This window comes from Chelonia mydas, chromosome 9 (genome assembly GCF_015237465.2).
Source record: "Chelonia mydas isolate rCheMyd1 chromosome 9, rCheMyd1.pri.v2, whole genome shotgun sequence".
Lineage (NCBI taxonomy): Eukaryota > Metazoa > Chordata > Testudines > Cheloniidae > Chelonia > Chelonia mydas.
In genome coordinates this window covers 83494004-83515879 of record NC_057855.1, presented here as the reverse complement: position 1 = coordinate 83515879, position 21876 = coordinate 83494004, and the positions used below count along the sequence as shown (strand labels likewise).

The 21876-nt window shown below is 38.9% G+C and overlaps 1 protein-coding gene across 7 annotated transcripts in view; it reads right to left on the bottom strand.

The window, feature by feature from the left end:
* ACSL4 (acyl-CoA synthetase long chain family member 4) overlaps positions 1-21876 on the bottom strand; it is a 48353-nt gene that overhangs the window by 11322 nt on the left and 15155 nt on the right. The window contains exons 2-9 of one of the 7 annotated variants that reach the window (XM_037909444.2): positions 16635-16798; positions 10674-10720; positions 6876-7115; positions 6372-6549; positions 4433-4542; positions 4200-4338; positions 2505-2655; positions 549-672 (exon numbers count right to left, since the gene is read on the bottom strand). In XM_037909444.2, coding sequence (XP_037765372.1) covers positions 549-672; positions 2505-2655; positions 4200-4338; positions 4433-4542; positions 6372-6549; positions 6876-7103 — 930 coding nt within the window. In that variant the 5' untranslated portion in view covers positions 7104-7115; positions 10674-10720; positions 16635-16798. Of the gene's footprint in view, positions 1-548; positions 673-2504; positions 2656-4199; positions 4339-4432; positions 4543-6371; positions 6550-6875; positions 8169-10673; positions 10721-15289; positions 15367-16634; positions 16799-21876 lie in introns of those variants that run through there. The other 6 variants (XM_037909446.2, XM_043521728.1, XM_037909443.2 and 3 more) reach the window with 6 other exon arrangements.

The window sequence follows — 21876 nt, the reverse complement described above, 5'->3', positions numbered from 1 at the left end:
AGAACCAAAAGCTAGGGCAGGCTCAGCAGAGCTTTTACACAAACTAATTTTCTTTTGTGTGAATTACCCAATGGTTAAATCTTTTTTTTAAATCATAGAACTAAAAGGAGAACATTTGACACTCAGTCAGCTATAGCAAAAATCAAGTGCAGTTAGTCTTTTGATACCTATTGATATCCTGTTGTGACAATGGATAATACTGTATCTACTGAGGCAGAAACTAAAAAAAACAAAACAAAACAAAACACACCACTTATGTGCAGTCATTTGGTTTTTCTTTTAATTTATGGGTAATTCTGATTTTACCTAAAGATGATGAAAACTCAAAATGTAGATAGAAATGCATGTTTTGAAATCTATTGTACAGTTTCACCAGGAGCTTAGCTTTTTGTTTGTGGTTACGTTTTCAGAAGGTACTACTGCTTTTGATATTAACTGCATTGTATATCATATTTTTGCAATAAGATAAGTAACTGATCAAGAAAAATAAAAAAAAAGTACAACCACCAAGATTTTGCTTAAACACTGTGCTGAAAGTTTCCCCTCACCTGGTCCGATAGAGTGAGTGGAGAGGAGTATCCAATCCTGCAGCCATAGGTAACGCAGGATATTTCTGCTGTCAGTTCTAATACATGAGCCAGAGGCAAGTAGCCAACATAAGTGTCCTTGGGTCTAGCAAAGCAAGGATTATATAATTAACGTAGGGATCCAAGAGTGGGCTGAAAATACTTCATCTAGTGCAATAGAGTATTGTATTATCAAGAACAGAAAGACAGAATTACTAGTTTTCCAAAAATCTACATCATAAACAGATCACTACTGGAGTCTGTTCTCCTGTATGCAGTGATGAGCTGCCAAAAGCTGAAGAACCGGTTCCTTCACTCGCTCCGGGTCTTCAGCAGCACTGAAGGACCCACTGCTGAACTGCCACCGAAGACCCACCGGGTGAGTAAAAATTGCCTAAAGTTAACCATGTGCTTAAGTGTTTTCTTGTTATAACATTCAAAAGCTTTCTAGTTGCCGCACAGCACACTGTGGTTCCTTGTATTCTTTAACAACCGGTTGTAAACCGGCTTCAAAATTTAACAACTGGTTCGCGCGAACTGGTGCGAAGTGGCTCCAGCTCGCCACTGCCTGTATGCAACTACACTGGGAATTCTCTAAGCTCAACATTTGAAAGTCCCATTGCAGTTGATGGGAATTTTTTCACTAACTTCAACAAGGTCAGGATTTCACCCACTGATTCTAGCAGAGGGATTCTTCTTGCAGTGGAACACAGGAGGTCCTTAGTGCTCCAACTGCCTTTTCCTTTCCAAGTAGGAGGTCTCTAATCCCAGTTATGGAGTTAAGGCTGAAACTAGCTTCTATTTGAAGCTGGATAATCAAAGCCCTTCCACCTTCAAATCCCTCCTCCCCCCCCCCCCCCCCCCCCCAAAAAAAATTCATAGCAGCTCCTCATTTTAAAATATTTTAGTAGAAGGTGGATCAGTCACTAGAGCCTGAAGCTCATTCGTTCTGTGACCTTGAGTTGAGAGTTATCAAATGGTCCGAAAGAGATCTTTCAGCGCAGAACCACATAAATATCCCACAATGAAGGGGTTTCTTGTATATGGGTCATTTCAAAAGGTGTCATGCCCCTCATGAACTTGTTGAGAAGGGGGTGCAGGGATACCAATTTATCCTTCAACACACTGAAGAACCCTCATGAAAGTCTGCCATTACTTTGTTACTGAATAGCCAAAACTTAATATATTTCTCGGTTCATTTTATTGCCTATTTTATCTCAATATTATATAAGCTTAATAAAAATAATTAAAAAATGAAAGACCAAATTAGCTGCCAAATGAAAGTGGTCTTTTAAACCAGCTTGAAGTAAGCAAGGTATTTAAGCAGATTACGTACAGCACATGTAGAAGGATCTATATGGGCCTGGTCTCATCAGACCCCTGGAATAGGCAGGCCTTTCCTTGAAGTTATCTTAGCTGCTTAAAAATTTCTGCTTGGAAACCACCAGCCTCTGCCTTCCACTTTCTCAGGACTCATGCTGATAAGGACAGGGAACCAATAATAATCTACAGACAGATACCCTGTGCGAAAATATATGGTCAGACTCTCCCCATAATGATCAGTTATGATGGATATCTTGAAAGTACATCTCAGGAGGAGACGTAACTAAAGAAGCCATACTGTCTATCTTTTTAAATCTCATTTAGTTGTAGAAAAATCATAACAGGACTAAAGAGCTGGAGAGAGACACTTATGGTTGTGTCCAAGAGCATGATAAATTCAAAGTGATTACAGAAATCTCAGTTCACATATGATGTATGTAAGATTGGTGGATAAAAAACAGGATTTGCTGAAGTTCGTATTTTTAAAAGAAACAGTCACCAGGACTCTCAGAATTATACAAGTGAGAGGCTTTCTGGAATCCAGGAAAATTTATTCCAGTTGAATAAAACAAAATGGTATTTTATACATACACGGGGCAACTGAGCATTTCTTACCCTAATTCAGGTATTCTCTCACACTGGCCTGTCATTCCAGCTATCAAGTTCTTATGAATCATCATCACTCCTTTAGGTCTCCCAGTAGACCCACTAGTATACATTATTAAAGCCAGGTCTGTGGGAACAGGTTTGCTTGGAGGGATGTCTACTACAAAAGGTAGAAGGGGGGCGGGGGAAGAGAGAGAAAAAAAATGTCATTCACATGGACTTTAGCAGGACGTGATTACTTCTTGGACAAACTAAGAGATGAAATCGAAGCTCCAGAAAGACTAAACTAAGTTAACTGGTCTTCATAAGACACTGACAAAAACAAAGTTAGTGATGCTCTACTGGTAAACAGTCCAGAAAAAAGAAAAAAAAAAGTGGCAGATCCCATTAGGAACAACAAGCACCAGCAGATTCAATCAAGGCAATAGGGTAAGTTGGAGATAGATTTGGCTGGAAGTGTAATGTCATTGCAAAGTTTCACTGGACAAACCTAATGACGTTCTAGTCAAACCCTTTAAAATAATGCCTGGGAGAAGTGCAGAAGAGGCTCATACTTTGGAGTGATGAGGGACAAACTCATATCAAGTTTTCTATTAGTAACAGCTCTAAAGCCAGGGCTGTAGATGCTAAAACATATAGTTTGTTTGTTTTTAAATATTTCAAAGTCAGGATGCCTTGAAAAATCTCACACTTGGTGGAAAGTGAGTTTTACAGACCCAGAAGTCAGTATACATTGAGCTAATAAACTTATGAAAATAAACTAAACTTGTTTTAACCCAGTTTGTTGCCTTGACATTTATTCTCTTTTGTCCTGGTTATTGTGAAAACCCGTAACCCTCAGGCTGATGACTTTGCAGCAGAAAAGGGGAGCAAAGGTAGGAGTGGGAGGACATTTAGGGGAGTTCACAAAAATACCCAAACCTACCTCTAGCCCTTTGGTGCTGGCAACAAATTCAAGAAATCAGCAACCTACCACAAAGTAAGCAGCTCTACTGAATGCGTACTTTCTTGCATAAGCCTCCGGTTCCTGCCAACCAACTCCTTTAACTGCTCACATCTTCTCCTTTCCAGTAACAGAGGAGCTGCCTGGCAGGAACTGTAGACCTGGGTGTCAGGAAGCAAAACCTCATGATTGCTCACTTCCTCCTTAATGAAGCTGGTTTCTTACTCCAGCCAGCCAATTGTAGTTCACAGTGACTGGAGGAGGGAGTCCAGCGCTTATCACCCTGGCTTTGGGGGGGGTCTTCTAGCTACAAAATTGGTCAGAAAGACTTTTCTAAAAACAAATGCTCATCCCTGACATCAGGAAAGAAAAAAAAAAAAAAAAAAAGTGATGGAGTTTTTAAAACGTTCATTAAAACAAACCAAAAACAAATAACCAAGCCTGACCTTAACTCTGTATGACCTTCCCTTCTTTTAGAAAGTGAGCTCGGCCAAACCATGCCAGTCACATTCTAAAATTAAACTTAGTTTAAGCTGAAACAAAATCCACTTGGGACAACGGAACATTAAGATAAAAGACTCAAATATTTTACTTCTAGTTTCCCACTTATTTAAAAAATTGAGTTGGACTGGTAATTTTTCTACAGTAAACGCCAGTTCCTTTTTAGGTTAAATGGACATTTCTCCTCCCATACATATCCCTTCAAATCAGGTTCAATCACTTACTGGACTGCTTGGGTAATCCTGATTTGGTTCACTTACAATTTTCTGGTTTGGCTCCTAATTCTTCTACTGTCTGCATACTATGAATCTCTAGTCCTTCAGGGTATTCAGATTTATTGATAGTCTTCTTATCCACATATATGATATGTTTGAGACCGGGGATCTCTGACAATGCAGGCTGTTGAAGAAAGAGGAAATTTAGTACTTACAGTACCGTATATTGTAAGATTACGGGTGAAATACAGTTGACAAAATAGTTGTTCCCAACTTACCTTAAGTTTACTCTCTAGAAGTTCTACACTAGTGATTAGATATGATGCTCCAGATTCATTCAGACCATAGGTTACTGCCTCTTCACCAAGAGTGGCATATAAAGTAACAACTGTTTTATAAATAAAAATAAGTTTAACAGCAGAATGATACAAACCAAAAGCTTTTCTATGTATAGAATTTAGTCCGCGTGGAGGAGGGGGAGACAGGGGAAGGAATACTTTTCAACTGCAATCCTTTTCCACTGAGGAATAAAAGCAGCTTTTAGTTTTTCCATGATGGAATTTTATGAAGCAAGGAGTTTATGGTAATGATAATAGTGGTATGGAAAGAGGAAAATGTAATTTCAGTCATAATATCGCATGATAAACGACTGAAAACAAATCTGTGTTCTTTCCAGTTTCACACAGAGGGAGGAAAAAACTTTGGGAGAGCTGAGTCCTGAGGATCTCCTCTATTTTTCTGCTTCTATAAACCATTCTTAAAGCTTCATACCAGAGAAGAGTGAAACCCAGTCTACCATTTACTAATCAATTCTCCAAGAGAACAAGTGTTCAGTGTAAGGCATCACCTCCAATAAAGCATTAAAATAGGGAATTAATACTCAAAAATCTTGTTATGAAGTAGTTAGGATTACTACACATACATCTACTTGACAAAAGCAAGAAAATGGAAAAAAAGTTAAGCCACTTAACAGTATCCGCCACCACATGCACACACCTTACTATTACTACAGTTACTGTACTCCACAGACTACACAATACAACAGTGGTCCGCAACCTTTCTGTGGGATTAGCACATTCCTATTCCCAGAAGACTGTGGCGGGCGCCAGACAGTCCACCGCCGAAATGCGACCGTGGAAAGAAGCGTTGCCACCAAAAAATGGCAACGCTTCTCAGCGGCATTTCAGCAGGTGGTTCTCCGGCAGCCGCGCTCGGCTGTGGCATTTCAGTGGTGCGGTGTCCTGTGGGTGCACACAACTGCCCCGGCGGGCGCCATTGTGCCTGCGAGCACCGCGCTGGGGACCCCTGCACTACAATCTTAGTTATATTTCCCTATGGGTGCCAGCATTCCATCATCCCCTTTAATAGTCCTCCAGCAAACCTTCTTTGCCAAATCTCCCTTTCCCTACACAACCAACCATTGCACCAAACATTCACAACAAATAGAGTTGGGGGGGGGGGGGGGGGAGGAGGGAAGGTGTTTCAGTGAACGCAGAAAAATGAAAGGGGGGCAGAATTCAAATTGTGGTGCATGGTTTGTGTTGGATAGAAGCAATAACGAGCGAAAGAGAGAGCGTGTGTGTGTGGGTGTAACAGCCCTAACCGCTTCACAATGAAGTTTTTGGTGTATTAATATACTCAGGACTGCTATTTTTCTTTCAAAAGTACTTGTCTTGTACATTGATTAAAGTAAGGTGGAGGGTTTAAACAGTTCACAAGACTCCTCAGAAGCTGCTTTGCATATTTCAGCTACCCTAACATTTCTCCATTCCACCCAAAATCCAGTCTCCCCCAACATGTCACGTGGCAGAAGCAATCAAAGAAATAGCATTGCTGCATTTTTCAGTTATGAGCAAAATTGTTTATCAAATCTGTGTGGCTAACTAAGTCAAAGGGTCCATATTAATTGCTCTTTCCTGCCCTCCAAAAAGTGAAAGTCAGTTCTGAATTCTAAAAAAAAAAAAAAATTCTACTGTATAATAAGCAGAACAAATTAGTCTGACTACAGCTGCTAGCAACAATCCCACAAATCAGCAATGTATAACATATAGTTTATTAGAAAGCTGAACACAAATTAGGACTTTTCACTTTCTTCCAGAATTTTTTTAAACAAATGCTATCCCAGAAATATGCAGATGTACTAGACGTAAAGAACTGAATTGACTGAAGAAATTTTTCTAGAAATATAGTTAATGCAAATGCAACTTTAACACTCACGAGGAAAGTTGTATTTGAAGCAGGTCTGTGCTGCAATCATCCACTCCGCTCGGGTCTCACAGAATATGGCAATGGCACTTTTTGGCTTTAGTCCTTGTGCAGCTAGTCCTCTACCGAAATGATTCACTCTCTGGTTAATGTCTTCATAGTTTAACCATCTATAGTTTCCTAGGATTAACTGGTAAAAAGAGTAGAATAGTTTTGTGATAATGACACTAAACTGTTCGTGTACATGTTTGCACCTATTCCGTAAGCTGGTGTGGAAAACATACTAGCAAATACAATCTTTTAAAAAGTTACTCATCTCAATTTTTTTGCTGAAGAAAAATATTAACAGCATGTATTATAGCTTCCTTTCTTGAGCTACAGTTAAATATCCAGTTTTACACCATAAAATGTAAATGGTAAACAGTGTAAAGGGGGCCTGCAACAGATACTTTATCGTTAAGACACAAAGCTTTTGACATTACAGACTTCAAGAATTCAAAAAACTTTAAAGATTACCTTTTTAAATACTTTCCCATTAGGCTGCATTTCATTCTCTTCACTCAGTATTTCTCTGGTCCCAAGGCAGTCCTTCTTCCCAAACTTTGCTACAGCATGGTCAAACAACTTATCCAAAGTGTCTGCTCCAGGAATGTCTATGGTTGCTAGTGACTCAAGATGAGTAACAGAACGGAACGGACTTCCAGGCTTGTCCGAGATGGGTTTCGCTTTTAAGCGTTTTGCCATAGCCTTTTTCTTCTTAGCATCGGTAAGAAAATACCATGGAATAAATACAAGGGCACTGTACACAGATATTAAGAAGTACACAGGGAGCAAGAAAACGGCACATACATCTAGTCTAAGTTTCATAGTGGATAGTTCAAAAAAGTTTTCCTTTGTCCTTTGGGTTCAGAGAATCTCGGTTCTATGAAGAAGGTAAGAGCAGAAGCAGCAACAAGTGGCAGTACAGTCAAGGAAACAACAGTAAGTGAAGCTTAGATAGCTCAGTTTTAGAGTAACATCTAAAACATTAGTAACCTTTGGAAGTCAGACACCTGTGGGTGAAGATCACAGCCAAGCAGACAGCAGGAAAGAAAACAAAGAAAGTTTAACAAATTAGTGACACCAGCAATCAGTCCATTAGCTTCAATCCTTTATGATTTCACCCCAACATGCAGCAAGACAAAGGAGGCTGAAGTAACTGGTTTGAGAGGCACATGAGCAATTGGTTTTGAAGACTGAGAGGAATCTTTTCCTTATTTGTTTTTGACCTTCACAAATATTTACTCTTGTAAGGTCCCCCCCTATGCCCCCTTTGTCTCTGTTTAAATAATTCTGGTCTTTTAAAGTGCACTGTGTCCTTTATATACATCAAAATATTGTGTTTCTAAGCTAGTTGAGCAATCCTGAAGTTGCATAACTATGGTCAAAGGCCAGTAGCTTTTTTCTTAAATATTTGTGCTAGGGGTAGGAAGATATGGTAGTACTGGTTTTTTATGACTTTCAGAAATAAAGTTATATCAATTGACTCAGTGTTCAAAATACAGCATATTTACTGAGACTCCTCAAAATAAAATAAAAAACCCACACACTGTAGACCTAATTAATACACAAGATTCATATAAAACTCTCCTTCTAACATCACCTGGGTAACTGCTTTTACTTTAAAGCAGGCCTGAGAAGCTCTATTTGAATGTGCACAGCTTACACAGACTTGATTTGTAAGGCAATTACTCTAATACACAAACGTAAGGACTTCTGGAAGAAAAAGTCCAACTCACCTTCCATCATAAAACTAGAATCAAATCCTGAAGTATTTGATTGGTTTTACAGGAATCTCTCCTGAGTAGGGACTGTAAAAATTAGGTCTGTGAGAGGACTAATGGGTAAATATTAAAAAAAAAAAAAAAACACACACACACGCACACACAAAAAAATTAAAATCCCACTTTAGTTTGGGCCAACTCAGTGGCCTAACACCAGTATTCTGCATCGACATGTGGGAGACATGGGTTCAACTACAGTATTTAACCCTTGTTTCCTGGTCGGATGAAGGTTGCAACTGCTGAGGAGGCAATGCACACAGCCCCAGGGAAGCAGAGGAAAGGGAGCACCTACCAAAACAGCTCCAACACATTAGGGAGCAGTGCTGACTGGTTTAGGGCAAGGCCTATCCCCTCCCCACCTGGAAGATGGAGATCTGATTAACAGGCAACTTGAGGATGTGGGAATTCTCTCAGGGCACCATCAAGAATGGAGAATGTATAGACACGCCAAGGAATTTAGTTTATATATATTCATCACCTCAGGTGAGGGAGAGTGACTAAAATTTCAATTTTTTAAACTGCCAATAACAGCACAACAAGCACCAGCAACACCCATTATTAATATGGAAAATTACATTTTCTTTAGCACACAGCAACACATATAGTATCCATTAGGTATAAGCATAGTCTGATTGAATGAAATAATGCATGAGAGATTTGTAGGTACATGCCACGCTATCTGGTAGGAGATAAGTAGTGGTTTCATTCTACAGAATAATTTTAAGAATTGCATATTTAGCAAATAAATTGAGTGAGTCATAAGTACTAAGCTGAATTCTGACAAAATACAGATTCTCCCCCCACCCCCCCAGAGTGAATTACATGTTTTCTCACCAAGATTTAAGTACAGTGACATCTGTCTGATCCACTTAAATCAGTTGTTTTAACTAAACCTCCCATCCTAAAACTCACCTCAAAATATCAATAAATTTGAGAAGAGTTATGCTTCACTTTTATTAGATGGCCACCTTAGTGAAGTATAATAAGCTAGTTACTGAGTGGTTCCTTAAGACACGTTTCACTATACTGATACTGTAAAAAGTGCACCAAAGTAGCTGCTCAGCAAACATAGCATAACAGAATAAGTCTCACTGTATTACCAACAACTATTTAAACAGCCATTTGTGTGTATTACACCCAAGTTACTGTACATTAGCTCCATTAGGTTAAAATAGGTCTTACATAAATAAGTCTTTTGAAGAAAGCCCTAAACATCTGTTTTGCACTCCAAACTTCAGTCTCTTCAAATGAATGGCAGACATTTATTATACTATTTGTCTTAAAATGATGTGCTGATAATTTCATTCCAGTTACTTCAGCTGGAGTGTTCTGAATTAGCTTAGGTTGTACATAAAAATAAGCAGAAATGCTAGGACTAAAGCTAAAGCTCCAATGCATGGCAGTTAACCACCACACAATGTGATAAAATCAGCACTGAGAAGGGAATTCTCAGTATTTTCAAGAGACAAAAGCATGCAACATAATATAGCGAGTGAACCAGAGAATAGATTACAGCAGGCTAATGCAAACTTAAAGGCACAATTTCATTGCCTTACTCCACAAGCAGTCCCACTGAAACCAGCATGACTATTTGTTGAGTAAGTACTACTCAGCCTGAGTAAAGGCGGCTGAACTGGGACCTGAGAATTTACAAATCTACTCAAGTCCCTTGACAAATATTTGAGATTGAATGGATTGACATCTAACACACATTCTTTCCCCATTTTCAAATGCAAACACTGCTTTTTTGAGCAACACCTGTCCCTTAGTATGGCAGAAGATCTGGAGACAAACTAGCAAACGTAGAAGATAGGTATACCTAAGTATTAGTACCAAGAGAAGTACAATTCTGAACTGGAATAAAGATTGTGGAAGAAGCATAGGCTGCTAGAGTATTAATTTTAACGTGGGTATTTAAACAGCTTGTACAATGCCCCCAACACAATGAAAGGAGTGATTAAAGTTACACTGTATAGGTATTTTCATTGTGTAAGTATACTGAAGAGTTACAGGGGATAGCAACGAATGCTAAATCTATTAGGCACTTTATTAAGAATCCTTACATTTACTATAACTCATAGTTATCTGAAGCATATGGCCCAAAACAAACATTTTAAGATGATTTCTGTATTAACTAATTTAAAATGAACACACATTCTACCTGCATTAGGGTTTTGTCTGGCACTCACTGCTGTAATATCAAAGTACTAGTTACTCTTGTACAGTGGGCTTCTGTAGTTGGATTTGTATTGTAAAATACACGGAAACTAAGTTATGCACACAGATGGTCTATATTAACATTACTGCCATTTGCCTCTCATTCTCCTTCCAACACACTTTCCCATGGCTTATTATACCCACTATTGCTCTATTGAGATCAGCTGGAAATCCAAAAAATGCCATAGAATTTGATGAAAAACAAGTCCAAACTTAAAATAAAGAAAAACACTTGTAACTTTCTGCCTTAACAAATAAATGTTAAGATACTTACAGGATATCTAACAGTTATGACTGGGTTTTCTTCAATGATGATTCACTCTACAGTAAAATGGGAGAGAAGAGTGTGGGGGAGAGAAGAGAGAGACTGATAAGATTGTGTACCAAGCTAACTAAAAATATTAAATGTAGAAACCAAAACTGAAACCTGCTATTTATGTACTTAAACAGTGAGGATAAATTCATGTTCTCCCCTATCCTTTTGAAAAGGAAGATAGTGTCACTACTCTTCTATTTAAATGAATCAGAGTAAGTTTTCATCGGAGTCACAAAATATACAAGTTACTCACATTTTAGTCTTGTACTTTGAACATATGCAGTCATGCTTTAGTCAATACAGGGGGTATGTGGGTGAAAGTTAGTGCCCTGTGAGAATGCAGGAGGTCAGACTAAATGATCAAATGATACTGTCTGGCCTTAAACTCTATGGAAATCTACTGAAATTACCCATATGACTGTGCACCTCTGACACATGATCCATCATGTATTGACTGAGCTTAAAGTTGTGAGCCATTAGAACATGCATCAGCCAGCGTTCAGGGATACAAACAACTTTTCTATTCCTGCAGGTTCTGTCCCCCCCCAGCCCCCGGGATGTATTGTAACCAGTGCTTAATTTGTAACAGAAGAGGTGCCAGGGCTCAACCAATTTTGTGCCAGCGCTGAAGCAATTTTTTTTTTTTTTACTTTCATAACTGACACAGCAAGCCAAGAAGTTTTACCAGGGCTACGAACTGCCAAGCCTAGAGGTGCTAGTGCTCAGCCCTGGCACAAATTAAGCACTGATGGTAACCATAGGCAGGATATGCTTGTCTTAAAGGAGAGAGAGCGAAGCTAGGCCAGGCTGGATTGCCTCTAACCACCCCATGGATTCCTGCCTCTAACGTAACAGTGTAGTAAAAGATTTCCTTCTTCTGCCCCAAATGTAGTATGTGTCTCTCACTCAGTCCACTCCCCAAAATCATATTATGTTTTTACAACCTCAAGTGTGGCCAAGATTTAGTTCTGCATCAGTGGTATCTTTTCTATACCTATAAGTGTTATGACTTTAAAGTTTGTTATCTCTCTTCAAGGATAAGGAGTACCTGTGGCACCTTAGAGACTAACAAATTTATTTGAGCATAAGCTTTTGTGAGCTACAGCTCAAATAAATTTGTTAGGGAGGTAGGGACAGACAAAGAACAGATACCGGGAGTCAAGACAGGCTGGAGACAAGGGGGAGGATTTTCACAGGAATGCAGTATCTAAGGAACACTCCTCCTGGTGCATGATGTGCTTGCTTTTAGACAATGGTGGGCCCCAAACCAAAATGGAGTCACATGTGCTAACTTTTCCTTAACATTAGTCTCTAAGGTGCCACAAGTACTCCTTTTCTTTTTGCGAATACAGACTAACACAGCTGCTACTGTGAAACCTGTCTTCAAGGATAGTTACTTTTAGATTTAAAATGCCCTAAATTTTCTAACAGATTATTAGTTATAAAATTCTTCTCCCTCTGACCCTTAGATAGTTGGATTCATAGGGCAGGTCTACACTATAAGTTGGTCTAACTTACATCATACAGGGGTGTGAAAAAAAAAAAAAAAAAGACATCCGCTGAGCCACGCAAGTTACAGCAACCTATGCGCTGTCCACACTGGCACTATGTTGGCGGGAGACATTCTCCTGCCAACATAGCTTCCATCTCTCACAGAGGGAGAGTAATTATGCTGATGGGAGAGCGCTCTCCCGTGAGCATAGAGCATGGTCACCAGATGCGCTAAAGCAGCACAGTTGTAGCACTTCTCTGTAGACCTCCCTATAGTAACTAAGACTTTTCCTGTAGTGTAGACAAGGCCTATCTAAGCTACGCAATTTGAGTTACATGAATAGCATAACTCAAGTCGACGTAGCTTAGACCTACTTACTGCAGGGTCCACACTACACGATGTCGACAGGAGACGCTCTCCTATTGACTCCCCCATCTCTTCTCAATCCGGTAGAGTAAAGGAGTTGATGGGAGAGTGATCTGCAGTCAATTTAGTGGGTTTTCACTAGACCCGCTAAATCGACCACCGAAGCATCGATCGCTGCACGTCAATCCCCTTGGCAAGTGTAGACAATGAGAAAAGTCCCAATACTTTCAAAAGCCGCACACAACATGTTCTGAGAGTTGCTATAATAGCTTTTCTTGAAACATGAGACAAATACAAAAACACAATATTTTGTGATTTAAAGGTCTTACTGGCACTTATGGGATGATGTGTATAACTAAGGCTTTTCTACTCATTGGTAATGTGACCATCCCAAACGCATGCCATTTAAACCTTTATACCACAGCATATATTACACATAATATACATCATAAACAGTCATTTCAGACCAGCAGACTGTCTAGATATTGATTTCATTTGGTTACAAAATGAGCCCTGGTGCTGACATCTAAGCTTATGCTTTCATTGTCTATTTTTCCATGTGTTTTTTTTGCCGGGGGGGGGGGGGGGGGGGAGAACGGGACTGCAAATGTCTTGTATCTGTGAAACCATCAAGGACATTCTCAAGGCAAGCCAAAGTATGGATTACTCCAAAGTATGACAAAGTTCACATTGTATCTCTGGGTAAAAATCCTTGTCTTATGAAAAAGACGACATTTCGTAATCCTAGAACACTTAGGGGAAAAAAACCTAGTAATATGCTACATTACATCAGTTTAGGAAAAAAATGTTGTACTGCAAAGCCTAATTAAGTGTTAATTTCAAAACCCTTTTGCCTACACACTATTTATTTTGGAGACAGTATAGTGGAGCTTCCGTTTCTTGAGGCAGGAACTATATTTTCAGTGGAACTGTACTACCCTCTGTTTAAAAAGAAACTAGCACATTTTCAGTACTAACACAATCTAAACAACAAACAATAATCATAGCTATTGTCTGTTGCCTTCTGATAGCTACATTTTCACTGTTCCCACTGGATTTTCCTCCATGTTAGTCAGTTCATTTTGTCAATTTTGAAACAAAGCTTATTCATCAATATGCTAGCTGTCTAGACGAGACCTCATTCAGTTTGGGAGGAATTGTTACAGTACAAACATCAAAGTCCTCTCTCATAAGCCAACAGCACACTTTATATAACTAGCTACAAGTTAGTTACAGAACTTTTATAGTTCAGTTGTCCAAATGCTTGGAAAAATATATAGTACAAGTGATGTCATTGCTTACTTACATAAGCATTACCATCTATGGTAGGTAGTAACTAATAGTTACAACATAGTCTAGCTTTGATGTTCAATTAAAAGCTTCAGAGACAGTTTTTGATATGCATCTCTTTATTCTCTAGCAATTAAATCCTTCGAAGAAAGCCTAAAACAGGGCACCAATTCTGGGACATCAGAGAGGCCATCAATTTATGACTAATTTATAAATGGCACACATGGAATAAATGGCAGGCAAGAGATTTAATTTTTCCAATAATTGCTCTTAGTTTTATTATCAAAGCTTAAATTAAGTTGACAGTTAAAGAATGGAAAAAGAGGGGGCATAGGTTATAGCTCTAGAAGCTGGGACAAAAACTATTCACCAAGGATGAAATGTACTGCTCTAGATTTCAATAGTTAGACCAGAGGAAGTAATATTTACTCATCAAATGTTTGCATAAGCAATTAGAATTCCAAAGTATAATTTTAAAACTTATTTTAAGTGTGTTTGCCCAGAAATTTTAACCTAATTTAATTGCAAAGAAGCATGAATTTAACAGTTATTTCCACTAGCAAGAGATTCTGTTAGTACAAAAAAAACTCATACAGAGGGACAATGAAACATTCAAAAGCATATGAATTGTATTAGTTCCTTGGTTATTTCAAAAGACTTGCCTATGTTTGCATTGGTTGTAAAACAGCATAAACAGAAAAATGAACATTTCAGATAAAGAAGCTGCATTTACAAAAGTGTCCAGTTATAGTGAAATAAATCAGAATAATGAATATACAATAGTAAATCTTTTTAGTGAGGAAGTGGAGTGTGGGCTGAAAGAGCAGGAAGTATTTACTTTTGTAAAGAAAGACTAGAATTTGGAATGTGTGAAAGAGTTTAAATGAACTTAAATGAGTTTAAATAAGAGTTTTAGATGAACACTTAGGGTAAAATCCTGGCCCAAATGAAGTCAGTGGCAAAACTCCCTTTGACTTCAAATTGGGCCAGGATTTCACTCTTAGAATGAGCATTCAAAGTTTAAATTCTTTCAGAAGATGATACTGAAACCTTCCACCCACAAAAAAGCCAAATATGAATAACCAAGAAAGTTTCTGGAATTTGTCTATCATTTAGACAAATCTATGCATTTTAGAGATCATGGTAAATATTCACAAAACGTTAGTGAAAATCCAGTTTTACACATTACAAAGATATAACAGAGTACATCAAATGAATGTATAGGTTATTACCATGATCAACAGTAAATATTAATCTTGACCCCCTGGATTTATTCAAATACTAGAACTGAAAGTCTATTTTACTTTTTGGTTTTGAAACAAAGATTCAGAGGAAGAAATTAAAGATATTGAAACAAAGATATTGCTGGAAAGAAAGGACTGGGTTAAGCAGACAGGAAAATGCGTTCAGTACACCAACTACTCACCAAATTTCTTTCCAAGATTATTACGGATGTCCCTAGGCACATGAATAAGAGAGCACTTATAAGGCAAAGAGACAAGCCTACGTAAAAAACATTAGGAAAGTTTTAGGTCTTATTTCAACCTTTATATCCCAGAAAGCATTGAGAGAAAAATCAACGGAAATGAAATGATTCAATGTTTACAAGTGATGTCAATGTTCTGTAAGAACAGACTGTGCCAATATTTATGCAACTTAAAAACTTGCTGGAAAATAAGCATCCAGAGACCAGTTTTCAAGTTTGTTCCTTTCTCAGACAGCTTTCTGCATATTTTTATATCATTATGTCACAAGGCACAGGAAATGCAAATAGGACCAGACTTTCCAGAACCTCTGTGACTTCTGCAGCTCCTATTTCTGACCTTGACAATATTGTTCTATCTTCACTACACAATTTATATTTTTTCTGGTAAGGAACGAAAGAAACTCAAGACAATTAATAAGGTCTCATTTTGCTTACAGATCTAGCTACTAGGACCTTTACTCCTATTGAAGTTGGAAAAGAAAAATCTCCCTCTCAACTCCTTTTGCCCAGCCCATTTCCATAGGCTTAGTACAGGATTTGGCCTCCTATGGTAAAGCTCAACTATTATGTATCTGAGTTGAAGATCGATATTATACATACACACACAATGGGTGATAAGGATAAATTCATTAATGTTCGTGAGGCATCCAGATACTGCAGTGATGACTGTTATAGAAAAACCTATAAACAATACCAAGGAAGTAAATAGTTTTAGGGAGTGGCACACAGTACCCATATGCATTGTACTACCACATGATCCCTGGGTTCTTAAAATAATGGTTCAAGACTTCCATGCGTGTCCTGCTCATCTGTTCTTTAACCTCCTCGAGCTCTACTTACTCATACAAGTCTCAAACTGGGATATCAAGAAAAATTTGCGTCCTTTCATATAAAATAGGACAAAATGAACATAAACACCCTCCTCCCAACAGATGATGGTACTATTTATTTTTTGCATTCCAGCAGCACCTAAAGACTGCAAACCAAGGTTGGGACCCCATTTGGGCTAGGAATTGTACACCTATAGAAGGCAGTACCTTCCCCTAAGAGCTTACAATGTAAAAGGAAAAACTGATAAACAAAAATAAAAAAGCAATTTGCCAAAAGTACAATTACTTCTGTTTCCCTTTCATCTGTTTCCCTTTCAAGCCTTTCCATGCTTTCCTTGGATTAGGCTGCCAGTCAGAATTCTTCACACAGCTTGAGCATCCACATTCCCTCCCTACCCTTACAGAAAAAAAACAAAAAAAACCAAAACACCTCAGCCTCATTTTCAGACACTTACAGAAAAAAACAGGGTTGAGGTGTGGGGGGCAGGGGAAGCGAGGTCCCCCCCAAGAGTCTCCCAAGGCCTCTTCCACTGTTGTCCTGTCTCTAGCAGCGGGAAGTTCTACGTCATTTCCTCTCTGCAATTAGGGTGCAGAGGAGGACACAGGCAGCCCACGTGGTCTGGGAAGTCAAACATAAGAACTACATGAGATGTGTACATCTTCCATTACTTCAGATAAAACCTGAACACTCAGACGTAGAGAGATTGGTCGTAGGATTTATTAACTTCCCTGGCCATACAAGAAACAAACACATGAATGAATTACACTTCTCCATAAACATATGTAGTCTTCTACCTTTATCTGTGATCGTTCTAATAGAGGAACATTCTTCACTAAGGAAGAGTCTACACTACAGCTGCTGGTTGATTTAAGCTACGCAATTTGAGTTACATGAGAAGCGTAACTCAAGTCGACATAGCTTACATCTACTTATTGCAGGGTCCACACTATGCTATGTTGACAGGAGATGCTCTCCCGCTGTCATTGCTTCCACCTCTCGTTGAGGCGGAGTACAGAAATCGATTGAGCGCGCCTTTGCTAGACCTGCTAAATCGATGCCGTTGCATCAATTGCAGCAGTGCCAATTTAGCTCTGTTGTGAAAACCAGCCCTCAGTAATCAAAGCAAGTTTACCAGTTTTCCAAAACAAACAAATCCACACACATTTCAGGACACCATGCACCAGAGAGGACACCAGAGAATTACAAAATGAGATCAGAGGTTTCAGTCACTGGTGTTATCCCTCATGGTGATCTCAAGAGGCAAACAAACAGCTGTATCATATTGCCATCCTTTGCACATTTTTCACTTCAGAGAGAAATACCGCGTGCTGATAAATGCTACAGTGCTTGCCATTCTTGCTTTTGAAATCTAACTGGTTAACCATAAATATGACTTAGAGTATAGCACCCGAATCAGATAATACTTGGATTGGTGAAATGGGTCAGAATTTTTGGACTGTTCTCTGATGATCACAGATGAAAGCTTCAGATTATCCACTAGGACTGGTTATTTCTATGGAAAACCATACACTTACTTAAACTAATTCACTCTGTAGTAGGGGACCATTTGAGCAAGGAGGAGATGCAAACACTTTGAGGTAGATACAGGAAAGCAAAAAAAGAACAATGTTGCACATAGAAAGGGGGTATATAAAATATGCCAAGGGAAATTTATTCCTTAACACAGTTTAATAATTGTTTCTCCTTAGAAGAGAAAATAATAGGCCTCTTTTTATGCTCAACCACCAAAATTATGCATTAAAATTTTGAGTTGAAATTTCTCAAGTTAGTTTATCCTCTTATTCCAATTTCCTCATGTACATCTCTTCATTTGAGGCTTCTGAGTGTATCTGTGCGTTTTTCTTGGTATCCTTTTGCTAGTAGGTCTTTACTTCCAACTATACAGTATTACTTTGACCTCACTTTCCAAATGTACTGTAGTCATGTTCTATTTTTAACACGTTCTAGGAAAGCAAAAAGAATGAAAGCTATATTATGTGTAAGGTACTCTGTGCAAGTTCACACCACTTGTTTTTAGTATGCCTCAGATTAATATGCAACTACAAGCTCAAAGCAGAAGTTTTTAACATGATTTTTAAAATGGCAATTTTAAAAAGGGAATTCTAAATTCATACCAGTTCCAAAAAACTGAATTTAAAATACTTATGGCATACAGAGAAGGTTATTTCAACTGGCATATGGAGAAAGAAACCAGTGCAGAATTTTAGCATGGTTCCAAATTGTAGGTAACTTCTCTTTTGAAAAAAACACTGCAAGTTGATGCAAAAATAAGATGTGTAATATTTCTATGACAAATATAGGCATGTAACTACATCTTGGAAAGGTAAATGAATACAAATCATTACTTCTCTACAGTAGGAAGGTAGCTCTTGACTTAACATTTCAAAGGGAAAACATAACAGATAATTTTGCCGATACTAAGGGCAGGGGCAGCACACTGGGAATGTGATATACCAGATTTTCAAGCAGTATTCTAATAAGTTGTAAACTTATTTAAAATAAAAACAAAGTATAATTCTCCAGATAAGTGGAGTCCACTATGAAATGCGTGCCTTTTCTTCAGAATTTTCATTCCTGGAAATAAGTACATAGTACAGTAAAAGCGGTTATCGGCACTTTACCAACTGGAAACCTTTATAAACTGGCATTTCTGATCTTCACTGAAAGTCCAGTTTATAGTCTGGTTGGCACTGGGGCAGCAGACTCTCTACCTGGCTCCATGTGGCTCCCTGGAAGTAGCGGAGGAACGGCTATGAGGGGTTTAGAGTGCAGGAGGGCTATGGGGTGCAGGCTCTGGGAGAGGGTTGGGTGTGGGAGGGGGCTCGGGACAAACGGCTGGGGTGCAGGAGGGAATGCGGTTTCCAGCCAATGGGAGCTGCGGAGCCAGTGCTTGGGGCAGGGGCAGTGCACAGAGCAACCTAGCCGTGCCTCTGCCTAGGAGCAGCAGGGACAGGTCGCCACTTGCGGGGAGCCGCCCAAGATAAGTGCCACCCAGATCCAACCCCCTATCCTGAGCATAGATTTACTTCAGTTTAAAAGTAATTTAAAATAAAATTACAAAGTGTGAAAGCTCAGGGTTTGATCAGTCTCCCAGTTCTGCATTCACCTGCTGAGCAGGAGAAATGAAGCTACCCAGATTAAGATGGTGATCAATTGGTCTCCTTGTCCACTAGAGGTTGGTGTAATGGGCTTAATTTGCAAGCAAGGAATATTTAGGTTAGATACTTGCTGGAGGATTCTCTGCTCCTTGAAGTCTTTAAACCACGATTTGAGGACTTCAATAGCTCAGACATAGGTGAGAGGTTTTTTGCAGGAATGGGTGGGTGAGATTCTGTGGCCTGGAGTTGTGCAGGAGGTCGGACTAGATGATCATAATGGTCCCTTTCTGACCTGAATATCTATGAATCTATATTAGGAAAAACTTTCTAACTATAAGGGTAATAAACTTTGGAATAGGTTTCCAAGGGAGGTTGTAGAATCCCCATCACTAGAGGTTTTTAAGAACTGGTTAGACAAACACAGGCCAGGAATGGTCTAGGTTTACTTGTTTCTACCTCAGTTTAGGGGGTTGTACTTGATCACCTCTCAAGATCCCTTTTAGCCCTACATTGCTATGATCTGCTCATACACCACTCAAAAGTCATAATCCTGTGTTTGTGACAATAACCTCAGCAGCAATCAGTTGGGATGTCAGTGCATTATGACATTAGTTAGGGCAATCAGGGACAGATAAAAAAATATAGAATTTGTGAATTATTTTGCAAACATCCCTAGTAATAAAGAGGGGATAAGAAATACAGAAAATGAGCAACCGTATCTCTCCATATAGAAAACTTTGAAAACATTTATGAGTGTATAAGAGCGACATATATATTTACGTTTCCATGGTCTGATAGTTTTCATTACATTCTGGTGCGTGCGTGTCCAGAGTAAACTTAGCGCCTTGATTAAATATTCTACAGGGCCAAGACTAATGAAATAAAGTATTTACTTTTGGTAGTTTGTGCTATCAGGGTGACTATAGGACATCTCTATGAAAACAGTGATAAGGGGCTTATTCAAAAAGCTTAGCAGATCATTAATGAACTGTTTAAATATTGCCTACCCTAGTCTTGCAGCTCTTGTAGCCTGTATTCAAATATGATTTGATACTAAACATTTGTACATCATGACCTCACAGGTGTTTTAAATATTATAGTGAGAGGTGCATCAGAAGTGCCTGAAGTAGGCAGAACATTCTTAAAACGAGATTTGAATATATATTACTAAGTGAGGTGTGGTCTACATCTAAAATTAGGTTAACCTAGCTACATGACTTAAGAGGTATGAAAACTTCATACCCCTGGGAAACATACTTAAGCCCACCTAAGCCCCACTGTAGACCACACATTTATCTGCTAAACCAGCAACTAGTCTGGCATATTTTTTCAATTACTGATTATGACCAAATGCCCCCTTGTATTTACACCCTACATACTATTGTAACATCTTCATACAAAATATGTCTTGTGAGGTATCATTTGAAAACTAACAGCTCACTGGTCAATATCATGGTGAAATGCCTTTAGCAACATTGTGTGTAAAGTTATGAACATAAGCTAAAATTACCACAAAATGTGCTTACCAGACAAGTCAGAGGAGGGGAGGAAAAAACTTGCTTCTCAAAGACAAACAAGCTGACGCCTCTAGTCAGGTGTGCTTAAAGTTGATTGGCAATCACCAGTCAAAGTGCCCATTCTTTGGCAACGAAGGGGGGCAGGAACAGATTGATCTGCATTTTAGCAAACAGCAACATGGAACCTCTTTCACCATGAGATTCCATGTCTTCGTCCTCACGTTGGGAAGGAACTTTAGGAATAACCCTCATGAAAATGCATTTCAAAGGGTGACTGACTATAAAAGTGAAGGACAAAAACAACCCGTGGATTCTCTCTCTCTCCATATTGTACTCTCTCATTCACCTAAGACAAAGGAACTAGACATTAGACGTTGAGGGTTGTTGAGGGTTGGGGAATCCCACCTTGAGATTTTGGTCAGCAGTGTTGCTGGGAGCATGTGATAAGGATTTTACCTTGAACCAAGTCTAGTTTAAGTTTTAGCTATAAGAAAATGTTTTGTCTTCATTTTTTTTGTAATCATTTCTGACTTTAATGCCTTATACTTGTATTCAATTAATCTAGCTCTTTGTAGTTAAACTTGTTTTATTTTTTCTAATACAAACGATACTAGTGTTCTGTTTAAACTGAGCTGTTAACTCCATTTAAAGTAGCAGGCTGTCGGCTACTGACCCTTACAGGGGCAATGGACCTATAATATCTAAACTCTCCAGGAGAGGACTGGACAATGCAGAACTCCTGTTTAAGATAAAATTCAGGATTGGGAACATGTTGGAGTCACCCTGCAAGTGGTAACCAAGGCTGCTGGAAGCCAGAGCATGGCTAGTGTGTTGCTGACATGCTGCTGGGGTCAAGAGTTCCTGGAACAGGATGCAGCTATACACAGACACTCAGGGTTTAAAGAAGGTTACTCATCTTGTGCAATAGCTGGGGTTCTTCAAGATGGTTGTCCCTGTGGGTGCTCCACTTTAGGAGTTTTGGCACCCTACCCTTGAAATTGGAGATTTGTAGTAGCAGTGCCCTCGCTGACCACTCCAAATGGCTACTTAGCACATGCAG